The following is a 25,671-nucleotide window of genomic DNA, read 5'->3' as shown; positions in this document are numbered from 1 at the left end:
CATTATACTGACCTTTAGTACCCCAAACTTACCAACAATGGTTAAAGCAGGGTATCTGAATTGTCGTATACGTCCATATATACCGAATCCCATCAGGTGTTACAAATGCCAGAAATATGGACACTCCCAGGTAGCTTGCCGTGGCAGTATGATTTGCCCAAACTGTGGTTCAACAGAACACACCCAAGCTGATTGTACCGTAACCTCATTCACTTGTCCCAATTGCAAAGGTAATCATCCGGCATATTCAAAAAATTGTGAAATGTGGAAAGTGGGGAAAGAAATACAAAAATACAAAACAGAAAACAAAGTAACGTATCAGGAAGCCAAAAAGCACATCATGCAGTTTATGCCAAAACGCACGTATGCACAAGCAACCCAAAACAACCATTCTATTGCTACTCAAACTGACATTGCAGTTCCTCCAAACATTTCTTTTGCAGATTGGGCCAGGTCCGTGCTTAATGCTAAGCCACAACCTGCCACACACAAGCAACTGGAACAAGCAATTAATACACAAATTTCAGTTCCTCCTAATGTGCCTGAAACTACAAAAAAAGCAGAAAAAACAGTACCTACAGATCATGCTCAGACCAAGAAACAATTCCCTATACATATGGATGTTGACAACAAAACTGACCAAGAAGAAACCATATTAGAACTTCATGCAGAAGAACACATGGATACAGAGAGACCGGTTTTCCCCAAAAAAGACAGAAATAAATCAGATCGTTACAAACAAACTGCTTCAAAAAAACAGACAGATCAAAACACAACTATTAAAAGCAAGTAATGCAGCACATACTTCAATGGAATTGCAGAGGCATACGAGCCAATATTGATGATATATATGACCTGATTAATAAGTACAATCCAATGAGTGTTTGTCTGCAAGAAACAAATTTAACACCACAGGTAACTCTCTCAATTAGAAACTTCACAATGTACAGAAAAGACAGGAATACTGCAAAATCCGCACATGGAGGAGTAGCAATACTAGTCAACTCTAAAATCCCAGTTCGACATATCTCTCTACAGACTGACTTAGAAGCTGTTGCTGTGCGTATTGCACTTGGAATAACACTAACACTTGTTTCAATATACCTCCCACCAAACAGAATTTTCATGCTTAAAGAACTAGAAGATCTTATAGCACAATTGCCAAAACCTTTCTGCCTTTTTGGAGATTTCAATGGGCATCACCCGTTGTGGGGATCTTCAAGCATGGATAAAAGAGGACATATGATAGAGGCATTACTGAATCAACAGCAATTAACCTTGCTAAATACTGGCCATCACACTTATGTCCATCTACCCACAGGCTCCACTTCAGCAATTGATCTGTCAATCTGTTCTCCCATACTGTTCCCCAGTATGGAGTGGTCAACCTTATATGATCCACACAACAGCGATCATTTTCCAATTATATGTAAAATTCAAACAAAACAATCCCACTCTCCAGATTACAGAGTAAAATGGAAATTCACAAAAGCGAACTGGACAAAATATTCATTCTGTATTAATTTTGATGATCAAATTATTAAAACCCAACCAATAGATAAAGTCGCAGAGCACATCACCGCACAAATTTTGGCAGCAGCTTCTGAGGCAATTCCTCAGTCCTCTGCAAACCAAAAAAGACAGGCAAAACACTGGTGGAATGAGGCCTGTAACAGTGCAAAACGAGAAAGAAATAAAGCTTGGAACCTATTTCGTAGATTTCCTACAACAGCCAACCTCATTTTATATAAAAAACAAAAGGCAAGGGCACGACAAATCAGGAAGCAAGCCAAAAAAGAAGCGTGGATAACATTTGCCAGTACCATCACGAAGGACACCAGCAGTCGGCTAATATGGAAGAAAATCCAACAATTAAATAATAAGTACATTCCCTTTTCTGCCCCAATCTTGATTAAGAATGGACGAGAACTGTCCTCTCCAAAGGAAATAGGCGATTTCCTTGGAGAGACCTTCAGTCAAATATCATCAGCTTCTGCATACGACAATCCTTTCCTGAAAATCAAAACCTCTGCAGAAAAATATAAATTAAATTTCAACACCAACCAATCCCTTCCTTATAATCAACCATTCATCCTAGCTGAACTCCAAGAAGCTCTGAACAGATCAGCAAACAGCTCAGCAGGACCGGACGGAATCTACTATATAATGCTTAAACACCTAAATAATACAGCTTTAAGATTATTACTAGTATTCTACAACCGGGTATTTCTTGAATGTGTTTATCCTTCCTCGTGGCATCATTCTGTAATTCTTGCCTTTCCAAAACCAGGAAAGGATCAATCGCTTCCACAAAACTACTGACCAATTTCCCTAATCAGCTGTTTGAGTAAAACACTAGAAAAAATGATAGATAGGAGATTAAAATGGATATTAGAAAGCAAAATGCTACTAAATATCAACCAATATGGTTTCAGACAAAACAGATCCTGTTTGGACCTCATGGTAAGAGCCGAAACTAACATTCGGAATGCATATGTTAAAAATGAACATCTGGTAATGGTGAGTCTAGATATTGAAAAGGCATTCGATACCACATGGAGATATGGCATTCTTCGAGAGCTGTATACCCTAGGGTTGAGAGGACACATACCTCAATTCATCCAGAACTTTCTCAAATGCAGAACATTTCAAGTTCGTCACCAGAATGTACTTTCACAATATTTTATTCAAGAAGAAGGGGTGCCTCAAGGGTCCATACTTAGTCCTACCCTCTTCGCAATTAGACTAAATACCATGACACAGAATATCCCCAAAACCGTAGAAATATATATGTATGCCGACGATCTTGCTATATCATGCCATTCACCAACCATTAACAGCATAGAGAGACAGTTACAACTTACCATAAATAAGTTAGAGACATGGACTGTAGAAAATGGTTATCGCCTGTCAAAACAAAAGACAATTGCAGTTCATTTCTGTAAAAAGCACAGATTACATCCAGAGCCTGAACTTAAAATAAAAAACCAACCAATCCCTCTTGCCAGCAATATCCGCTTTTTAGGTTTAATATTAGATACTAAACTCAATTTTGCCGTGCACATAACTTATCTCAGAACTCTCTGCTTGAAAAAACTCAATATACTCAGAGCCATCTCTGCCATGGCATGGGGTGCAGATAGATGCACTCTCCTGCATTTGTATCGTTCGCTCATCAGGTCTCGTCTAGATTATGGTTCAATAGTATACGACTCAGCTAGGAAAACTGTACTTACAAGACTGAATACAATACAGCACAGTGCTCTTCGTACTGCTCTTGGAGCTTTTCGAACATCTCCGGTCCAAAGTCTCTATATAGAGGCATACGAACCGCCACTCCATCTCAGAAGGAAAATGTTACTCCTCACCTATGCAGCCAGGATTAAAAGCCTTCCAGATCATCCGAATCAACCGCTGCTTTTCAATCCTGAAAGGGTAACTTTCTATAACAATAAACCTACTGAAAATAGACCAACTGGTATTAGACTACAAGATTTGATGCATTGCTGGAATGTTCATTTTGAAAACACGCTCAAAGAAACCAAAATATCTGATCCGTCTTGGTCCTCAAACCCACCTTACTGTGATACCTATTTCCAACAATGGGGAAAAAAGTCCATGGAAAGCTGTTACATCAAGCAATTGCACGAAGGACATGCCGCTAGCAATGCGCAGAGCTGCTTAATATATACTGATGGCTCAAAATCAGATGATGCCGTAGGTGCTGCAGCAGTCTTTCCCACATTTACAGTATCTGTATCTCTCCCGGCTGAATGTACCAGTTATACTGCAGAACTTTATGCAATCCACCTAGCTATATACAATATCAATATTTGTCTCAACACTAATAGTTTAATTTATACAGACTCCATGAGTGCGCTTTCCGCAATAAGTAACAATTTCTCAACTCCACATCCCATAATAAAAGAAATCCGGTCTCGTCTAAATCATTTGAGGAATCTGAATCATACCGTAAGTTTCTGTTGGATTCCAGGGCATGCTGGAATCACAGGTAACGAAGCAGCAGACCAGGCAGCTAAGCACCCAAAGAGCAACGCACCTCCATCTTACCAAGTACCCTATATAGATTTATTAAAACATATCCAAAGTATCTGTAGGGAACAATGGTTAAACATTTGGAAAACACAGACAAACAATAAATTATTGGAAATTAAACAAGAACCACAAATATGGAGCTCGAGCTTGAGGAAAAACAGGCATGAAGAAGTAATACTGGCAAGATTGCGCATAGGGCACACACACCTGACCCACTTGTTCCTGCTCATGGGCGATGACCCTCCTGTATGCATGCATTGTTCATCACAACTTACAGTTCGACATATTCTGTTAGACTGTTCGTATTATTCCCATATCAGAAATACTACCTTCCTTTCTCTGACACAAATGCAAGAACCTTTATCACTAACCCACCTATTGGGAAACAATGCCAATCTGGATGAGCTTTTTGCTTATCTCAAACAAACTAAACTTTATGAATGTATCTAATAACAAATAAGGCAAACTCCGGTACCTTTCCAAATATTTGAATAGGCACATTTTGGCCACAGTTGCCCTTGTGCTGAAAAACCTCTACACCAACAACAACAACAGCACTGCTTCTATCGGAATAAGATGCAGGATATTTCAGAGACTGCTGGGAATCATTGGGGTACAAGTAAACACATGGGTTGTGTTAGGGTAGCTAAGAAAAAGAACAGGTGCATGTATACTTGCATGTACACCAATGCTAGGACTTTAGTAAATAAAATTGATGAATGTGAGGTATTGCTGAAAATATCAAAGGCAGATATTGTGGGGATTTCAGAGACGTGGTGTCACACAGATATAAGGAATGCAGAACTGGAATTTGGGGAGTACAATGTCTACAGAAGGGATTGACAGGATAGGAAGGGAGTAGGGGTTATGCTATTAGTTAAGAAATACATAAAATCCAAGGAAGTGAAGCCAGTCGACGTTGCTGGACAGTGCACTGTTGAGTCAGTTTGGTGTGACATAAGCATTGGGAGATCAAAATTGAGAGTAGGAGTGTGCTATAGGCCTAATGACTCTGAGTATAATAAGAAATTGTACAGGGAAATAGAGTGGGCCAGTAAATCAGAGAGTCTTATAATGGAGGATTTTAATTTCCCAGATATTGACTGGAATTTGGGGGCTGGTCACTCACACACTAGCAAGGCTTTTGTGGATTTATTGGATGATTGTTTTCTACATCAGCATGGTTGGGAGGCAACTAGAGAGAGTAATACTCTTGATTTGATTATCAGTAGTGATTCTTCATGCATTAAGAATCTGCAGGTAAATGAACCACTAGGTGGCAGTGATCACAGTGTGCTGAAGTGGGATTTACTCAAAGAGGTAATTACCATTAGGGGTAAAGGGAAGGGTTATTGCTTTCGTAAAGGCGACTACGATGGACTGAGACAGTATTTAAATTCTATAGAGTGGGACCAACTGATGATGTTACCAACAGCAAATTCAAAATGGGAAGCATTCAAAGAACTTATCTTGGAAGCTACTAGGCTTTACATACCAACTAAGAAATATTGTTCAAGGTTTAGGCCTAAATGGATGTCAGATGAACTAATGAGACATATGGCAGAGAAGAAAAATGCATGGAATACATACAAATTAACACGTGACCCAGAAGCCTATGATAGATACAAGTTGATCTGTAACCAAGTTACAAAGGAGGTTAGGCAGGCGAAGGCAGATTACGAGAAATCTTTGTCAAGGGATGCAAAGAAAAACAGCAAAGAGTTCTTTACTTATGTAAACTCTAGAAGGAAGGGGATAAATCAGATTGGTCCACTTGATATCGATGGGTCAACTGTTGATGATCCTGCTCAGGTAACTAACAAACTAAATGAATATTTTGCATCGACATTCACACATGAGGAGTTATTCAGCGAGGGGAATGCCAGAGGTGTATTCAACTCTGGCAGTAAGCTAGAGAATCTTGTAATAATTGAGAGTAAAGTGGAGGAGAAATTGTTGAAGATAAACATAAGAAAGGCACCTGGGGTGGATGGAATCTATCCAGTTATATTAAAGGAGGCAGCAAAGGAAGTAAGCAAACCCTTAGCCATAATTATGAGAGCTTCCTTGGACTCAGGGGAAGTACCCATGGACTGGAGATGTGCAAATGTGACCCCAATTCACAGAGGAGGATCAAAGGGAGACACAAGTAATTATAGACCTGTTAGTTTAACTTCTGTTCCCGGAAAATTAATGGAGGCACTGGTTAAAGAAGCACTGCAGTATCATCTAGACAAGACTTCAGTTATAGCTCAGACACAGCATGGTTTTGTTAAGGGGAAGTCTTGCCTGACCAATTTGATTGGATACTATGATGCAGTCACAAAAGAACTGGATGTAACTTTGATATTATATTCTTGGATCTTAGAAAGGCTTTTGATACTGTTGCACATGGAAGACTGCTGCAGAAATTGGAACAGTGTGGCATTGGAGGCAAATTGCTGCTATGGATAAAGGGGTGGTTGAGGGGGAGAAGACAGAAAGTGGTAATCAATGGACACTGGTCATTGTGGACTAATGTTATTAGTGGAGTCCCTCAGGGTTCAGTATTGGGTCCATTATTGTTTTCTGTATTTATAAATGATATTGATGATGGTATATCAAGCTTAATGTCGAAGTTTGCAGACAATACGAAGGTTGGCAGGGTTGTCAAGGACACTACTGACACTATGCTACTGCAACAGTATCTGGAAAGGTTGAGCAGATTGGCTGAGAGGTGGCAAATGAAGTTTAACATTGACAAATGTAAAGTACTACATATGGGAAACAGCAACCCCAGAGCAACGTATCAACTCTGTGGTACTACACTGACAGTGGTAGAGAATGAAAGGGACTTGGGGGTGGTTGTGCAGGCAGATATGAAGTTTTCTGAGCAGTGCAGACGGGCTGCAAGAGTAGCTCATGGTGTATTGTCGATGATATATAGGAATTTTTCTAGCAGGGATAATGAGGTGATTATTCCCTTGTATAAGGCAATGGTCAGGCCACACCTAGAGTACTGTATACAGGTCTGGAGGCCTCATTTCAAGAAGGATGTAGAGATGCTGGAACGAGTACAGAGAAGGGCAACAAGATTGGTGAATGGAACAAAGGGGTGCTCTTACGAAGAAAGGCTTAAGTTTTGCAAATTACAGTGTCTGGAGACTAGGCACCAGCGAGGTGATCTGATAGAGGTGTATAAAGCCTTGAATGGTTTGAGCATGCTCAATGCTGATGGGATTCTTCCTCTTGCTCAGAATAATCACCTGAGAGGGCATAAATTCAAATTGAGGAAAGACAGATGTAGGATAGATGTGAGGAAATTTGCCTTTAGCCAGCGGGTGGTTGGTTGGTGAACAGACTTCCAACCCTTGTCATGGAAGTTGATAGCCTAAATAAATTTAAGGCTCAGCTGGACAGATATTTCGAACGAACGGAGGGGTGAAGTGGAAGGGTTTTTTTTTTTTCTTAGGCTAATGCTACATAAGCTTGCTTTCTTGCATCAAATGCCTCTACTAATGCTAATGCTAATATTTCGCCTTCGTAAAGTTTATATAATATCCTGGTTGCCTCGATCCCCCTCCTCTACGTTGCTACTGTCACTAGTTGTTTGAATACTATGTAAAATGTCAGAATCACTCGGATATTCAGCTACTGTGAACATAGACAGAGAAATTTACTGGAATGTGTGGATCACTCACTTCTCTGAAAAACATATACCTGTTTGCCAGATAAAGGGGAACCACAATGCAGGTTGACCAAAGGCTATTATCCATGTCGGGAATCTTCTTAATCCTCTGACTGGCCATGGATAGCATATTGACAAGCGCAACTTCTCAGTATGTGACTGCATAGGTTTTACTGACACCACTAACATTGTGAAATAGTAATCCCTTTCACTTAATTCGCACTTTCTAATCACCTAAAGGCCAGAGGTGAGAACAATGCATACAATGTTGTCTCATAATCTGTTCGTCATATGGAAATTTTCTTTGTTCAATGGAAACTATTTTAAATCTAATTACCAAGGGGAATTCAAAACAATTTGCTATAAAGAAGTTGGTTAGACAGAGGTCAGACTTTAATTAAATCAAAAATGAAGCAATTTTAAAATACATAACTGATTGATTGTGCCATTAAAGTGCTGGGGATTGGGCCCCACTCACCCCAGCATAGTTTTGCCTCCGGATCTCAATAATTGCATCCAGGATTTCATTTGTAAAATAAATGATCGTCTCAACAGTGGTCTCGCAAATTTTCAAAAAAAATAACAATGAACTCTCACGAGTTCACTATAGCTCACCACTGGTTATGTCATCTACTACCCAGTATTACCTAGTGTCACAGAGGCTCTGTCATTCCCCTGTGTCATGTGGATGCCAAACTTCAACTCCTGTTACTTTGGTATAATTCTGTATAGTCACCTCCTGTATACCAGACATTCTTAGTATTTTTAGACATTGTATATGGAGAATATACTTAGTGTTAGTAACTGACTATCCCACCAATGTGAAGGTGCAAGCTGAGGACTTGACTGTTGCAGAGCAGTTGGACTTGCAAAAATTTAATGCACTTTACACAAAAGTGGAACCTCAATATCAGTTCCATTGTTGTGTTTTGGACTCCCTTAGCTATCACTGGAAGAATATCCACAAGAAACCTCAGGAACCAAGTTGGTAAACCCTTCTGTGTTGCTCAGCTGCACAAAATATGCATATAAGTAATAAAGAATGTTTCATTGAAAGTCCAACATCAGCTAGTTAACATCCATTTACAATTCAACTCTCAGCTAAATTTTCCACTTTCTCATTTATCCTATCTACTTTTATTTTTTGGAACAACTTCCTTCCTTGTGACATTTGCTGTTTGTATGTATTTAGGCTTGATCATTTTCTGAAAATTTTCCACATGGTAAGCCAATGACAATTTCATCACTTACATGTGGCCTTTCAATTTGTTGTCGCATGTAGCAAAGAGCAGTTTTCTTGAGTTAGCATTGTGAACTTTGGATTATTCAGAGAAAAAATGAATTTTACTTGTTCTGTTTCATTTAAAATCACCATTGTGTTGTTTACATAGTATATGCTATGTATTGGTAAAACACATCTACTGGTCACCAATAAAAATTTCAAGACCTTGCCTTCATTCAGAGTTTGGTATGTTTCTGACTTCAGAATACATTAAGTTGTATGCTTTTAAAGTTCTGAAGCTACTTTTGAATTACCCTAAATATTTCATTCTCACTCAATAAGAATGAAATATTTTGTATATAAGCATGCATTTTGGTAGAAAATAGGTTTGTCTCTTGTATAATTTCTACTTTATGGAATGAATAAACATTTTAAATTTCATAATAACATGGAGTTAAGGGTTTAATTTTTTTAAAATTCAAGTATTCATCCAATGTAATTCCTTTCACAAAAAATATTTTTATTTGTTTTATGTAATTATTTCAGTTCGATAAAGATTCAAATAAAAGTAAAATGAAAATTTTATAAATAGTCTGTGTAAAAAAAAAAAACTTATGAAGTAATTCAGTTTTATTATTACTTCTTTTTTATTATTTAGATAATTATACTAAAATTGGTATTTTAAATTTTTTTAGAAAATTATGGAGTTCGTTGATTCTGAAAACACATTTTCTGTCATCATCAGCATCACCGAAATCACTTTCCAACTCTTCTAACTTAATAAAAATAGCTTCTTCTTTAAATCATTTTCGTAATGCAGGCTATAATGCACTTTCTCATTTGTTGAAGAGTTTACGAATCACACCAAGGATTTCTTCACATTTACCATCTTCAGAATTCACACTTCCCTCTGGTAATGAAACCCCAAAGAAATTGAAATTATCAAACATTAAAAATGTATTTTATCTAGTCAAGGGCCTGAATTCAGATTCTAGCCATGATTCCTCTACTTCAAAACACTTTGATAAAGTGGACTTGTCAAAATCAACATCTGCATCCTCGGCTACTCTTCCACAGGAACCTATTCAGGAAGATATTACTGAATTGGAGAAAGCTGCAGCTGAGTGGTGGACAGCCAAGCTGCCAAAATTGGAGACTTCAGCAAAAGAATATAAAATTAGCAAACAGAAAGAAGTTCCAAAAAAGGCAGAAAAAAAGAAAGCCCCAGTTAAACAGGTATAGTAACTTTTTTTTTCTGAAAAAGTGAAGGAAAAATATGATATTTGAGATACTTGAGTCCATCATTGGCAGCTAATAGCTGGGTTGCAGCTATTAGCTGCCAAAAAAAGATTTAAACAGTTGCCATTTTTTTTTATAATTAAATGAAGTTGGTATGTAATAATAAGGTATTTTAATTACTTGGTGCTCTACTATAATCTGATATAAAGCAATATTATTTACCCTTAATAACACTGCATGCAAAATTACATTACTGAATAAGTTAGTGCAAAAGCATCATTTTAACGTAGCCATCTACCTAAGTAGTTAAATTAATTAATTAAATTGGCATCGTTTTGGTTATATCTCATATTGTGAATGCCTTCACAACGAGTTGCCATGGTATTGTACTACCTCGAATAAATAACACTTCACCAGTGGAGAAGACTACTGTTATTTATTCTCAGCTGATACCAGTCTTCTCCACTGGTGAAGTGTTATTTATTCGAGGTAGTACAATACCATGGCAACTTGTTGTGAAAGCATTCACAATATGAGATATAACCAAATAAAAAAACGATGCCAATTTAATTAATTAATTTAACTACTTTGGTAGATGGCTATGTTAAAATGATGCTTTTGCACTAACCTACATGTTAGTCATTCTACCTCGTAGCAGGAGGCCTTTGCCCTTAAATATTTTATAGTCTAACTGAATAAGTTACCTCTGTGGGTAATTGAGGCTGATAGCTTGTGGAAAGTCATAAAAGCTCTATTTTCTTTTTACAAATTTTATATTTTTTATTTTTATTTGATTTATTTTTTGGCTAGTGCAACAGAAGTCTGTGACTTCCTGTCGTAGATGGCTAATACTAACACTGCATGCACCATGTTGTACCACAAGTACAATGTTGTGTATGCAGTAATGTAATTTTTCAGTCTTGCATTGTAGTCAGTCAGCTAGTGAACTGAACATGGAGACTTGCGTTCGGTGGTATTTTCATGTGCATGTGTGAGTAAGTAACATCAGAGCTATGTACTTCAGTTGAGTTGCAAGAATGTTTGCAGTCCAGTAGTTATCGAATACTTTCTTATACATGTCATGTTTTTCTGTGTCTTTGAATGTATGAGACAAGTGCAAATTGTGTAATTGTAGCAGCTTTATAAATATAGTTTAGTTTTAAATTTAAAAACTTTACCTATAATAATAGTTGCACTCACCACTTTCTTATACTACAAAACAGCGCTGGTGTACATTGTAGCTTTTAAGCTGTTTTAATATTTAGTTTAATATGTTTTAATAATTGCATAAATAATTTTAATATTTATGCAAAATAATTTAATATGTGTGAAGTTACTCTTGCCTTGGAAATGTATAATTTTTATTCAACTTTATTTTTCAGTTCTTTTCAATGTGCTTTTCATACTCTTTCCAATTCCCTCAAATGACTAGATTCTACATAAAAAAATATTTTGTTTTTTCAAATGCACCCTTTTTGCTTTCCACAAGGTGGGGCTAACTGCTATTGCATCATACTACAACAAAGTGATTGACAGGCCTGTCTCAAAGACACTTTTATGAGCTCTTAATTTTTTCCAGTCTTAAAATTTTTCTATATATAAAAATATTTATAGCGCTTTTCATTTTTAGAATTCTACATGTCTCAAGGTAACGATTCAATTTTTTCAAATAGGCATTCATTTAGCATATATGTGAATGCACCTCAAAAGTTTCTTCAGCTATTAGCAATGTTGTTAATGATGGCAGTAATAGAAAAGAGAAAGATTGTATCAGAAAGGCTGAGAAGAAAAGAAAAGATCTTGAGTATGAAGCAGCACTTAAAAATCCTGATATTGAATAAAACAAAGTGATTATTGAAAAATATGAAAATAATAAGTTAAAGGTGTCACAATTAAGAAAGGAAAGATACAAAAAACGAAAGACTACTTTATATCACAAGACTGCATGTAGTGGAAATAAGGAAGAAATGTTTGATTTGTGAACACGACACAGGTGACAGAGCTGGATCGAAAGCATATATTCCGTGGATTCATATGTATTCAAATGAAGGGGAATATAACTTTATTCTTCAATGAACATAGTTTCCTGTGAAATTGGCTTTTAGTATGACAGTAAACGAAAGTCAAGGTCAAACATTATCTAAGGTTGGTGTTGACTTAACATCACCATGTTTTTCACATGGACATTTGAAGGCAGCCAAAAATCTCTTTGTATTAACGAAAAATGAATCAAAAATGCTGAAGATTGGGGCATGGGGGTTTCCTCCCTACTAAAAAAATTAAAATATGAAAATGTATAATTTAGGTTGTGTGACACGAGGCAGAAGGGAGTGAAGCGACTTTCTGACTTATAGATGAAAACATTTGATTTGAAAGCAGCTCTCCTTTTTTAAAAATTCTGTTAAATATATATATATTCTCAATTTTAATTCCATAAGTTTTTCTATTGACTACTTCTTTTATCATATTTTTTTAATGTTGCAGTTTGAGTATCTTTAATATGCATATTGAATAAAGAACTCTGACTGTATATTTAACTCAAATACAGGCAGATTTGGAGGCTCGTAGTAGATTTTTGGTAAAGTCACTGATAGCTGCTACTAGTACTGCATCCCAGCTAACCAGACTAAAGGATATTTGCACACATCTCATTCAGCATCCAGAAGAGAAAAATACAATGGTAAATATGGGATTTTTTTCCTTGACTATAATGAATAAAATTATATTAGTTAAGTTCTCGTCATTGGCTATTTATGGATCAGTACATAGCAAAGATAAAAAGAACAAGTTAGTTAATGTATGCAGTTCATTACATTTCAGGCACATTCTATTCTTCTTTTAAATTAAATGAATTTTTTTTTCCTTTTTGTGTGATTAATTGAATTTAAAATAAATATAGTTTATCTCATTATCAATTAATTACCAAGATTATAGCTATAGAACAATTAATGAAACTCTATAGGTTTACATTCTATAATTGTTGTCATTTAATTTAATTATAACTGTATAATATTTATTACTCTCCTCCCATATTACTCTTTTTTTTTTTTTTTTTAAGTTTCTTTTCTCTCTGTATGTATATATCTCTTCACAAGTGACATCCCATTCACAAGTCACTATTGATTTGATATTGATGAACGTATATCAGGCTTAATGTCCAATTTTGCAGGTGATACAAAGGTTGGCAGGGTTGTTAATGACAGTAATGTCATTAAAAACCCTTTTCTAGATCCTCTTGCTGCTGCAATAGGATTTAGAAAAGTTTGGCAGGTGGGCTGAGAAGTGGCAACTGAAGTTTAACATTGACAAATGCAAAGTACCATACCAACTCTGTGGAACTACACTCAAAGTAGTGGAGAATTAAAGAGATTTGGTGGTAATTGTGGTCAGATATGAAGTTTTCAGAGCAGTGCAGACAGGCTGCCAGAGCAGCTCATGGGGTCTTGTTCTCTTGTTAATGATATACAGGAACTTTGCTAGCAGGGATAAGGAAGTGATTAACCCTTTGTATAAGGCAATAGGCAGGTCACATCTTGAGTACTGCATACAGGTCTGGAGGCTTCATTTTATGAAGGATGTAGATCTGCTGGAACCAGGGCTGCCGCAAGTGGGTAGGTGAGGTAAGCGTTGCTTACGGACGGCAGTTCAGGCGGGCACCAAAAATATTTTTTACATGTATAAGTCGGACCTCTGTTTAACGAACTTCTTTATAGAATTTTTTTCTATATAGTGATTTTTTTTAAATTCCCCATGGTAATTGCATTTAAAATAGTTTCAGTAAAATGAAGACTACTTCCATATAACCAACGGATTACGTGAGACTTTACTGGGAACGCATTGTTTGCACCTCTGGCCTTAAAGCAATTGAGTCAATTAGTGCTGCTAATCACAAATTAAGAGCCAAAGAGATTACCATTCTTCAACTTAGTGTTACTCTTAAAACCTATGCAACCACCTGTCCCACATACCCAGAACTCGCACTGGTAACCTGATTGGTTAAAACTAATCAGATGACCAGCACAACTTCCATCGTTTACCAGCAATGGTGAATACAGGGTAGGGCACGTGTCCTACTGTTGTTTTTCAGAGAATATACACCAATCATTTAAATTCTCTTTAGCTACAAAAAAAAGTTTGCTCTTTCATTATTAATATAGTATTTATCTATTTCTGCATTGTGGCTCGGCTATTTTCAACTGACTACAATTGATAACTCTGATGCTGATGTGATCGCCATTCTAGTTTGAGGTGTCATGCAGCTTGGTTGTGCATAATATTTACTTCAAAGTAATTCAGACTTTAGCTGTGTGCCTGTGTCTGCCAGTCACATAATGTTTGAGTGTCATTTTTGTTTTGTTCCGTGCATTGTTTTATGCTTTGTGTACAAACAAGGCACAAAATGGTGCTCCTCCTGTCATTTTTTTCTGGATCTGCCACTGCTTACCAGTATTCAACAAGGCAGGCAAATAATTCATTTGAAATAAATACAGTACATGAAATTGCAGATATGTTAATTTGCTTATCTGCATCTGTGTTTCATATTTATTATTATTATTGTTGTTTAACCATATGGTGCAAGGAAGCCTGAGGCTGCACTAGCCAAAAAATTTTCTAAGTTACCCTGAGAGAGAGTCAAAAGTAGAAGGAAATCACTAGAAAGGGAAGAATGATGATATCCAGCTCAGGACTCTGGGTGTGCCAAACCTATGCTCACCAGATGTGAGCCCCTAGGATAAAATTATATTTTTCAGATACAAAATCTTTTTCTTCAAGTTCTCTGCCCTCGGGCAGGTTCAGGGTTTCATTAACACCTTGATTCTCTATCTTGTGCTATCCCTTTAATTCCTGCATAATTTCCTGTTATCATCCAATCCATCATTCCGATTTTCCTTCTCCCAGTAGTTCTCTTCCCACACTTCTACCCCTCAATCCCTTTCCTCTACATGCTTTCTCTTCTCAATACATGTTCTATAAAGTTATTTTGTCTCTTCTTAATTTTTTTACTAACGTTCTCTCTTTTACTTTCCTCAAAATCTCATTACTCACTCTGTCCACCCATTTCACCCTTTCTGTTCTGTTCCACACCCACATCTTGAAAGTTTATAGCCATCATCATCTCTTCTTTCTCAGTGTCCACGTGTCGGAGTCATATAGTACAACAGTCCATATTAATGTTTTCACCATTTTCTCTCTTAATTCCTCCTTGAAATATATTTTCAATAGTTCTTTTCTCTTACTAAATGCCTCTTTTCCCATTGAAATTCTTGATTTTATTTCTTCCAGGCTTTTCCCAATTTCTGTCATTATGCTTCCCAAGTATCTGTCGACCTGTTCCAATATTATTCCACCTAATGTTATATTGATTCTTCTTCCTGGCCACTCTGACATTAACATTACTAGGTTTTATTGCTGTTAATCTTAATATTGTAGTCCTTTATTGTGCTGTTCAAGATGTCCAAGGGGCTCTGTAATTCTTCATTATTTGCAATCAATATCTAGTCATCTGCAAATAATATTGTCTTTATCTTCTCTCCTCCTACTTTTATACCTCCTTTCTGTTCTTCTTTGAACTCTTTCATCAGTGCTTCTGCGTATGAATCAAATAGCATGGGAAACATGGAACATCCTTGCTTTACACTCCCTACCAATGGGAAATCACAAAATATTTAAAAAAAAATAGAACAGAGGAAGCATTCCAAAAAATTCTTAATTCGGCTAATAATATGGCTACTTCCATTGGTATTGATGCTTCGTTTACAGAAGCAAGCACTGTAAGGAAAAGATTGAAAAGATGTCATTTCGATTATGAAAGTAGAAAGGAAGCTATTCAGGATCCGCAAAAAAATATCAAAATTAATTTACTCTTTCAAATTATGGACACAAAAATTTTCTTGTTAACTGAAAGGTTTAGAAATAAGAAAGAGCATGTAGAAATATTTATAATATTTCTGAATTAAAAAAATGGTCAGATGATGATTTATTAAATCATTGAAAAGATTTACATATTAAATTAAGTGACATTGATCGTAATGAGTCTATTTTTTTTTTTTTTAATGTAAATCCCAAACACAAGAGGTATTAGAACCTATAGTACTTAGTACCATGCTTGGGTTGGAGGTTGAGAAGACGAAAGATATTTGTTGACATTGGACTTGAACTTCTGTAGACTGTAATTTTCAGGAAATACGTATAAAGGAAGGTTGTTCCAGAAAATGGCAGTTGAATGAATAAACAAGGAATATGAAAAGTTGATTCTGTGAGTTTGAAGTTGGACAGTAAATTGGCTGGTGGCGACATGTGTTCGGGACTGTTTTGAAAGAGAGAGCGGGAATTATAGAAGCCAATTCGGAAGAACAGTGCTCATGGAAGTATCTGTAGAAGTGGCATGCAGCAGAAACAGTACATCTATGAGACAGTGAGTGGAGAGATGAATCATTAATTAACCTAACTGCCCTCTTCTGAATGGAATCAAGGAGCCTGAGAGAGGTTTTGGGGGCACCATCCCAGATGTGGGAATAATATTCCATGGCAGGGCGGATTTGCAATTTATACAGAGTGAGCAGCTGTTTGGAAGAAAAGTAACGCCGAGAGTGAAAGAGAAAACCAAGTTTTTTAGATGCAGAAGAAGCAATATTTGTAATGTGCTTGTGCCAAGAGAGATTAGAAGTCAGGGTAATCCCCAAAAGAGATATATCATTTTGCCTAGAAATCGGAGTGTCACTAAAGATAAGCATAGGAACAGAAGAATCCTTTTTGCGAGATATAAGACAAGACTGAGTTTTAGAAGGGTTGAAATCAACTAAGTTGTCTTTGCCCCACTGGAGAATAACCTGAAGTTCGGCATTTAAGGAATTGGTAGCAGATTTTCAAGAAGTTGAAGCTGATTAAGTAGGGCAAGGTTTCTCAAAATGGAAAGTAGAATGCAATGTGCTATCATCGTCAAAACTATGGATAGGATTTCCAGTCAGTGGAAGAAGGTCATTAATATACAAGAGGGGGAAAGAACTGAACCTTGGAGGACACCAGCATTAGTGGAGAAGTTAGAAGACAGAGAGCCATCTATCATCACCCTCAGTGAGCGATCAGAGAGAAAACTGGATAACCAATTACTAAAAACAGTTGGCAAACCATAAGATGGAAGCTTGTTTAGAAGACCTTTATGCCAAACGTGATCGAAAGCCTTTGAGATGTCAAAAGCAACTACTTGTTTCACCAAACCTTTCCATTGAATTAGTCCATAAATGGGTAACATAAGCCAGAATATCACCAGTAAGAGTTGGCGGTTAATTGATTTCTCCCTTACTTTAGAAAGAGTAGAAGTAATTGCAATGGGACAATAATTGGATGGGAGGGATTTGTCACCCTTTTTAGGAACTGGCTGGATATGAGCAAATCTCCAAGCAGAAGGAAAAACACCTTTGGAATAAGAAAGTGAAAAAAGTCGGCAAAGAATAGGAGTAGGTTCAGGAGCACAGGCTGATGCTGTATAAGCTTGCTATCTTGCATCATATGCCACTACTAATGCTAATGCCAGTTTTTAAGGCAATAGTTAACACCTACTTCGAAAAGAAAGAAAGCCAGCTGATAACATACAGGAGTGGGGAAAGGAAAAGCCAGATTGACTATATCATGTGCCGTAGGGGGCATCTAAAGGAAATGAGGAACAGCAAGGTGATAAACAGAGAAAGTGTGTCTGCACAACATAGATTGCTTGTGGCCGATTGGGAGGTTGCAGTGGACAGAAGTAGGAAATATTCAGGACAGAGGGAGAAAAGGATAAAGTGGTGGAGATTGAAAGGGGGGGTTTGAGGAAGGAGTTCAGGGAAAAGGTGCTAAAAGGAATAAAGTTACCGGAAGATGTGCAAGAGTGGTGGAAAACAAATAGTTGTTTCTTAAGAAAAGTTGGTGAAGAGTTGTTGGGGAAAACATCAGGAAAGGGGACGCCGGAGGGAAAGGAGGCTTGGTGGTGGAATGAGGAAGTGCAATCGGTGATAAAACAAAAGGAGATGAAGAAAAGATGGGATGTTAGAGGTAGCCAGGAAGATAAAGAAGCATATACAATAGCAAATAAGGAGGCAAAAAGGGCTGTGGCAATAGCAAAGGCGAGGGCAGTGGACGAGGCCTATGGGGAACTGGAAAGGAAAGAGGGAGATAGGCAACTGATGAGAATAGCCAAAGCGAGAGATAAGGCATCGAAGGACTTCTCATCAATGAAACAGATAAAAGATGAGAGGGGAGTGGTTATACAGGACCCAGAGAAGGTTAAGGAAAGGTGGAAAGACTATTTTAAGAAGCTATTAAATGAGGAAAACCCAAGAGCACTATGCGAGGATGGAGAGATGAATGTGAGAGTAGTGGAAGGCATAAGCAGGAAAGAAGTGGAAAGCGCACTCAAAAAAATGGAGAGGGAAAGCAGTAGGTGCTGATCAGATACCAGTAGAGGTATGGGGTAGTCTGGAAGAAGAAGGGATCGATATCCTATGGGACTTGATGGAAAAACTGTGGCAGCAGGAGAGGATACCTGATGAGTGGAGGGAAAGTATACTTGTGCCAATCTTTAAAGGAAAGGGTGATGTGCAGGAATGTGGGAACTACAGGGGAATAAAATTAATGTCTCATTTGATGAAGATCTGGGAAAAAATTGTGGAAGGAAGGTTAAGGCAGGAGACGGAAATAGGAGAGGAACAGTTTGGTTTCATGCCGGGAAGAGGAGCAACAGATGCAGTCTTTGCTTTAAGGCAGGTGATGGAAAGATACAGGGAGATGCAAGTAGAGTTGCACATGGTGTTTATAGACCTGGAAAAAGCATATGATAGAGTGCCCAGACAAGAGGTATGGAGATGTATGAGGGAGAAGGGTACATCGGAAAAGTACGTAAGGCTTGTGAAGGATATGTACGAGGGAGCGGTGACTCAGGTTACGAGCAGTGTAGGTATGACTGAGGGGTTCTCTGTAGAAGTTGGACTGCACCAGGGATCAGCTCTCAGCCCATATCTGTTTGATCTGGTAATGGATGTGTTGGTGAGAGAAGTGAAGAATAGAGCACCATGGAGTATGCTGTTCGCGGATGATTTTGTACTGTGCGAATCATCCCAAGGAAAGGCAGAGAAGAAATTGGAGGAATGGAGGAAAGCGTTGGAAGATAGAGGCATGAGAATAAATAGAACAAAGACAGAATATATGGTATTGAATGGAGAAGTTGAGAGTTCTATAAAACTGCAGGAGGAAAAGCTACCATCTGTTTTGAAATTTAAGTATCTGGGATCGAACGTTGAGAGGGATGGAGGATTGAGTGCAGAAATACAGCACAGAGTGCAATGTGGATGGCTGAACTGGAGAAAGATGAGTGGGGTGCTGTGTGATAAGAAAGTTAACTGTAGAATGAAAGGAAGAGTGTATAAAACTGTGGTTAGACCCGCATTGATGTACAGTGCTGAGACATGGGCAATTACAAGGGCCCAGGAGAAGAAGATGGAAGTAGCGGAGATGAGGATGCTAAGATGGATGTATGGTGTGACGAGGAAGGACAAGTTAAGAAATGACTACATTAGAGGTACGGTTAAGCTGGGGCCTCTGAGTAAAAAAATACAGGAAGCTAGGTTGAGGTGGCTTGGTCATGTGGAACGAAGAAGTGAGGAGTATGTAGAGAAGAGGTGTGAAAAGCTGGAGGTGATAGGGAAGAGGAAGAGTGGGAGACCTAAGCTGAGATGGAAGGACAAGGTGGCAGAGGATGGAGGAGAGAGGAAGCCCTGGTTAGAAAGGAATGGAGGAAGAGAATTAAGGAAGGGAATGCCGACCTCATATGAACGTGGGAAGAAGATGAGGACAAAGAAGAAGAATACTAATGCCAGTTTTTATAACTTTACCAGTTTCAGTTGCCTCAGTTGAATGCAGTTTTTCAAAATTAAAATTAATCAAAAATTATTTATGATGACAGTGTCTCAACAACGCCTCTCTAATTTGGCGATAATTTCAATAGAAAATGATCATTTGGAACAAAAACAAAAATGAAATAATTAATAAATTCAAGTCTCTTAAAGCAAGGAAACAAATTTGTATAACATTATAATTTTACTTTTATTTTATTGTTGTAATAGGGTACGATTACTGTGATTATAATTTAAAGATTATTTCCAGAATTTCTGAATGAAATTGTTATTTTTGTTTGTTGTTTCATTATATTATATGTGAGATATGCTGTAATTATTTTCTTTTTCAATAAATTAATAATAATTATTTATGCCTAAATTTATTTTTTAATCGAAATATCTTGGGGCAGCAAATTTGATTTTGCTTACTGGAGGCTCAGAGTGACAGTGGCCCTGGCTGGAAGGAGTACAGAGAAGGGGAACAAAGAGGTGATCTTACCAAGAAAGGCTTAAGTTCTGCAGATTTCAGCATCTGGAGACTTGGCAATTGCAAGGTGATCTTATTGAGGTGTATAAGGCTTTGAATGGTTAAGCAAATTCAATGCTGATGGGATTCTTCCTCTTGTTTAGATTACACACTTGAGGGGGTATAAATTCAAATTGAGGAAAGACAGTTGCAGAATAGATGTACAAATATTTGCCTTTAGCCAGCGAATGGTTAATTGCTGGAATAAATTTCCATTTGTCATGGAAATTGATAGCTTAAATAAATTCAAGGAAGAACTGAACAAACTTTTGGAACGAATGGGTAGGTGAAATGGGAAGATTTTTTTTTGGCTGATGCTGTATAAGCTTGCATCATTTTCCACTACTAATCCTAATGCTAAGTCTTGTATAACAGTACACGAGAAGTGTGAATGGACTGTCTGAAGGTCTGAACTGCATACATTTGGATTGACTTTTATCTGGCATGTGATAGAGAACATTGTATCTGCAAAAAGGCCTCTAAGGTTGGGGCTATACGTACCACAAGTTTAGACAAATACAGTCAGTCCTCATATAACACGTGTTTACATTACACAAATTCGATCATACACGATTTATAAATAGGGGAACGATATTGTATATAACACGAACCGAATTCGCTTATGCACGATTTGCCTTTGTGTTTACAAGAAATGGCAGTCGAATGCGGAATCACCCCAACTGAACACAACACGATAGGAATGAAGAGAAGATTCTGAAAATGTATTTATGTTTTTTATATCAGTGAAGGGGAAACGCTTTTCGCCATAATAACGTAAAAACCCACACAATTCCAGCTATCGGTATTATCGCAAATGCAATTAGATCGAGTTTACTACCAGTTTATAACAGATTCCACTAGCAGAAACGCAGCTGGAAATAGTTTTTATTGTTTTATGGTAGTAACCCCTAGAAATGTGCTTTAGTAAAATGTGAGCTAGTGAGGTGTTAGTGTCTCTCCCTTTACGGTGTTTTTTATTCAGTTGCTACATGCACGCAGCTTTGTTTATGTGTATCAAGCGTGCCTCCTCATTTTGTAATTTTGCTTTATTCCCTAAAAAGGAGTAAAATTCTTAAAAGGAAGCATTGGTAAAGACACTACAGATTCATAGAGAAAAAGAAAAGCAATATCGATAAACAGAGGCAGACTGGGTCAAAAATTCTTACCCGGGAAAATTTGTAGCAGCCTCATACTAGCGTTTATGGCCAAAGTCACGCCGGCCCACTGGGGTTTCCCCGGTAAGGTTTATGGCCAGTCCACCTCTGTTGATAGAGAAAAAATATGAAATTTTGAAACACTTTGAGCGAAATTAAGACCATGTGATATTGCACGTGCTACTGGCCTAAATGAGGCAACGCTGAGAATTAGAAAGAATGCAGAGAAAATAAAAACAACTTTCGTTGCAGGAATAACTCAAAGTGTAAAATACGTAAATATTTTATTACGATTATTTATTGTGTTTGGTAATGTTTTGGTTACAAATGTGTGTTCAATCTTGGGTGATCGGCACCTAACCCTGTTTTTCCCATAGGGTCTATTATTTATATTGCACAATTTTGCATTGCATGAGGATTTCTAGGAACACAACTATCGTGCTATACGAGGACTGACTGTACACCAACTGTTTAAATAAACTGATTTAATGATAAAATAATACTGAATAATATATGAAATAATACAATAAAAACTGTAAAATAATTTACCAAAAACTGATTTACTTTAAAACAAATAAAAATGAATTGATGAATTTAAAATACATTAAAAATTATAAATTTAAAAGTGATAAAACGCCATTGAAGCTTTCGGGAGCATCCGCCTCCTTTCTCAACAATAATGAAGTTCAAGCGACACAACCTTAAATAACAGGCTCACGGGGCGGCACACGTGTCTGACCAGGCGCATGTTCAACACTCCCTTCACGTGTGCTGGAACCGGAAATGGTCTGGGAGCGTGGCAAATTAAAACGTTTGTCTCTGGCCAGGACCACAGCCTCCAAAAGGGGGTGGAGCCGAACTCTATTCATACTATTGTTACCAGATGACCCAATCCACAAACTCTCCAGCCATTTGCGCTCCCAGAATCTATGCACCGGGTCAAGGATGACAGCATTCTCAGGGGATACCTGATGTTGTTTTTCCCAATAGTGCCCGGCAATGGTGGACTTATTGAGTTCTGCGGTCTGTATAGCTCTCGTATGTTTCCCCAGACGGTCCTTAAGTCATCGCCCTGTCTCCCGCATGTACCATTCCCCACAATCCGGGCATTTGATCTCATATACGACCCCACTACTAGAGTCCCTAGTAATGGGGTCTTTGACCTGTGACAGCACTGTGTGCAATCTCCGACCCGGGAGCTGCACACAGCGTGTCTGAAAGTCACGAAGCATCCTCGCAATGCGATCTGACAAGCCCGGATAGTAAGGAATATAAACTGTGGTAAGCGGTGCAGGCGAAACTACCTGATTATGCTCCACTTCTCTATTATATTTATCAATGACCCTCTGGGGGTAACCACATTTCATAAGATCCATCATAACTTGCCTAATTTCTTTCTCTCCCTCCTCAGAGGTACTACAATGTGTCCTCACCCTACCCATAAGTGCCCTAGCCACACTATTTTTACGTTGGGCAGTCTGAGCCGACTTATAGTGTGTGTACTGGCCCCTACACATAGATTTCCTATAGACCTTGGTTCTAAGCCTGGGGGCCTTCCCTGTACACCATTATATCCAGAAATGGTAGGGTGCCGACTACTTCTACCTCTGAGGTAAATTGTATGAAATGAGAGAAACCATTGAGAAAACTAACCACATCTTCCTCTCTCCCCTTTTTTACTATAGTGAACGTGTCATCCACATGTCGTTTCCACTTACGCATAGGGAACTCCAACCTCGCAAAAATCCTATTCTCTAATTCTTCCATAGCTAAGTTTGCGACAATAACGCTGATTGGAAAACCCATAGATGTGCCGTGAACCTGCTTATACATCACTCCTTGAAATACCAAGGTAGTACTTGAAAGACATAATTCAACACCACAGCATATATCTTCCATATTTAGGTCAGATCTAGCACTTAAGATATCATCCTTCTGTAAGGCCAACTTGACACATTCTACCCCATGCGCTATGGGGATACATGTGAATAATGATACAACATCCAACGACATCATAGTCTCCGGAACGAGTACAGAGAAGGGCAACAAGGTTAGTGAATGGAACAAATGGTTGCTCTTACGAAGAAAGGCTTCAGTTTTGAAAATTACAGCGTCTGGAGACTAAGCACTTGTGAGGTGATCTGATTGAGGTGTATGAAGCCTTGAATGGTTTGAGCATGCTCAGTGCTGATGGGAAAGACAGTTGTAGGATAGATGTGTGTAAGTTTGCCTTTAGCCAGCGGGTGGTTGATTGCTGAAACAAACTTTCATCTGTTGTTGTAGAAGTTGATAGCTTAAACAGATTCAAGGCAGAACTAGACAAACATTTGGAGTGAGTGGATGGGTGAAATGAGAACGGTGTGTGTGTTTTTTTTTTTTTTTTTTTTTTTTGGCTGATTCTATATAAGCTTGCTTTCTTGCATCATGTGCCCATGCTAATACTAACTGCAGATTCTACACAATGACAACAGTTCTCTATAGGATTCAAGTTCTGGCGCCTCCGTAGCCAGGTGGGCAGGAGCAGCAGTGCGTAGCACAAGCTTCTTGATTAGACCGGGGTTCGAGCCCGTGACCACCAAATACAGAGGATGTGGAAAGGTCAGGTAATGACCACCGCATATCCCCAGAGCAATATGGCCTTAGTTGTTAATGCTCCTAAAAAACCGAATAACAACGATTCAGGTTCTGGCTGTTTCCTTGCCAGCTAACAGTTGTAATGGACCATTCGTCCAACCATTTTTTCATCTGTAACAAATGTAAACACATTACTATCAAACCTTTAATGCAGAAATGAAGCTAAAGTAACTACAGAAGTGCCTACTTACACTTTTCGCCCGATGACAAGGAGTAGAGTCATCCTGAAAGATGCAGTTACTTGGCAGGTTGAAATGGTCTCTAATGGTTGGCAACAATTTGCCTTCCAATATAGCCAGGTATCCATTGGCATTTACGTAACCTTTTATAAACTGCAGGTGACCTACTCCGTGATATGAAATGCATCCCCATATCATTTGGCTGGCAGGGAATTTGACTGTAGGCACCATACAATCTGAATGGTATTCTTCACCATGTTTATGGCAAATTGTTTTCTCCCATCAGAGCCATGCAGGTTGAATTTCTTCTCATCTGAGAAAATAACTGACTTCCACTGCTTGGGGTCCATTTAACATGCTCCTTACACCAAATTAATTGGGCCTTTTTCATTTTTTGTGTCAGGAGCAGCAGCTTCTTAGGACGACGGGCTACAAGTCCATTTTTGAAGAGGCATCTTTTGACTGTTACTGCACCTGCGACCACTCCTGTATGTTCTTACCATTCTCTTTTCAGCTCCGACGAAGAAGCTTTATGGTTTTTAAGGCATGTGCTTCAAAATGCGATCCTGTTTTGGCGTAGAGACTTATTTGCATCCAGTTCCTTTTTTCCTCTCAGCAGAACGTTAATTGTTGCTTTACGTGAGGAAGAGCATCCTTTCTCACGTAAAGCAACAATAGCACTCTTTCTTCGTGGCGTCAACTGCACATAACTTGCCATCCTGACACAAGCAAGGAATGGCTGCAACTCTTGCAGAGCGTTCTTATATTGCTGAAAGTAACAGCTGATGCAATATTATGTCGTCACCTATGCATGTCAATCTTATCTGATGCAATCTGCGAGAAATATTGCCATATACTTACATTATTTGGATGACAATTACAATTTTAAGGGGTGATGCGCTTTCTTTGAACACCAGTGTATGTGGAAAATATTGAACTCTGATGAAGATATTGACGAGTAATAGTTGAATACAATGTATGTACAGTACATATATTATATTAGTACTCATTTTCTTTATTTTTCTTTTGTAACTCTTTGTTTTTAATTAAAATTAACAAGTACGACATCTTGTTTTTTTGTTCTTTTCTTTTATTTTACGTTACATATCGTATACGATAAACCAT

At 38.0% G+C, this 25,671-nt stretch overlaps 1 protein-coding gene across 1 annotated transcript in view; it reads left to right on the top strand.

The window, feature by feature from the left end:
- Window positions 1–25,671, top strand: part of LOC150090349 (calcium-independent phospholipase A2-gamma-like) — an 84,277-nt gene that overhangs the window by 18,756 nt on the left and 39,850 nt on the right. Inside the window, exons 2-3 of the mRNA XM_090389825.1 lie at window positions 9,641–10,181; window positions 12,733–12,864. Of these exons, the coding sequence (XP_090245951.1) occupies window positions 9,641–10,181; window positions 12,733–12,864 (673 nt within the window). The remainder of the gene's footprint in view (window positions 1–9,640; window positions 10,182–12,732; window positions 12,865–25,671) is intronic.

The sequence above is a fragment of the Mastigoproctus giganteus genome, chromosome 2, assembly GCF_048544385.1.
Source record: "Mastigoproctus giganteus isolate SK-2022 chromosome 2, ASM4854438v1, whole genome shotgun sequence".
NCBI classification, from domain to species: domain Eukaryota; kingdom Metazoa; phylum Arthropoda; class Arachnida; order Uropygi; family Thelyphonidae; genus Mastigoproctus; species Mastigoproctus giganteus.
Note: the sequence above shows the minus strand (reverse complement) of the source record. Positions and strands in the feature narration are given on the sequence as shown.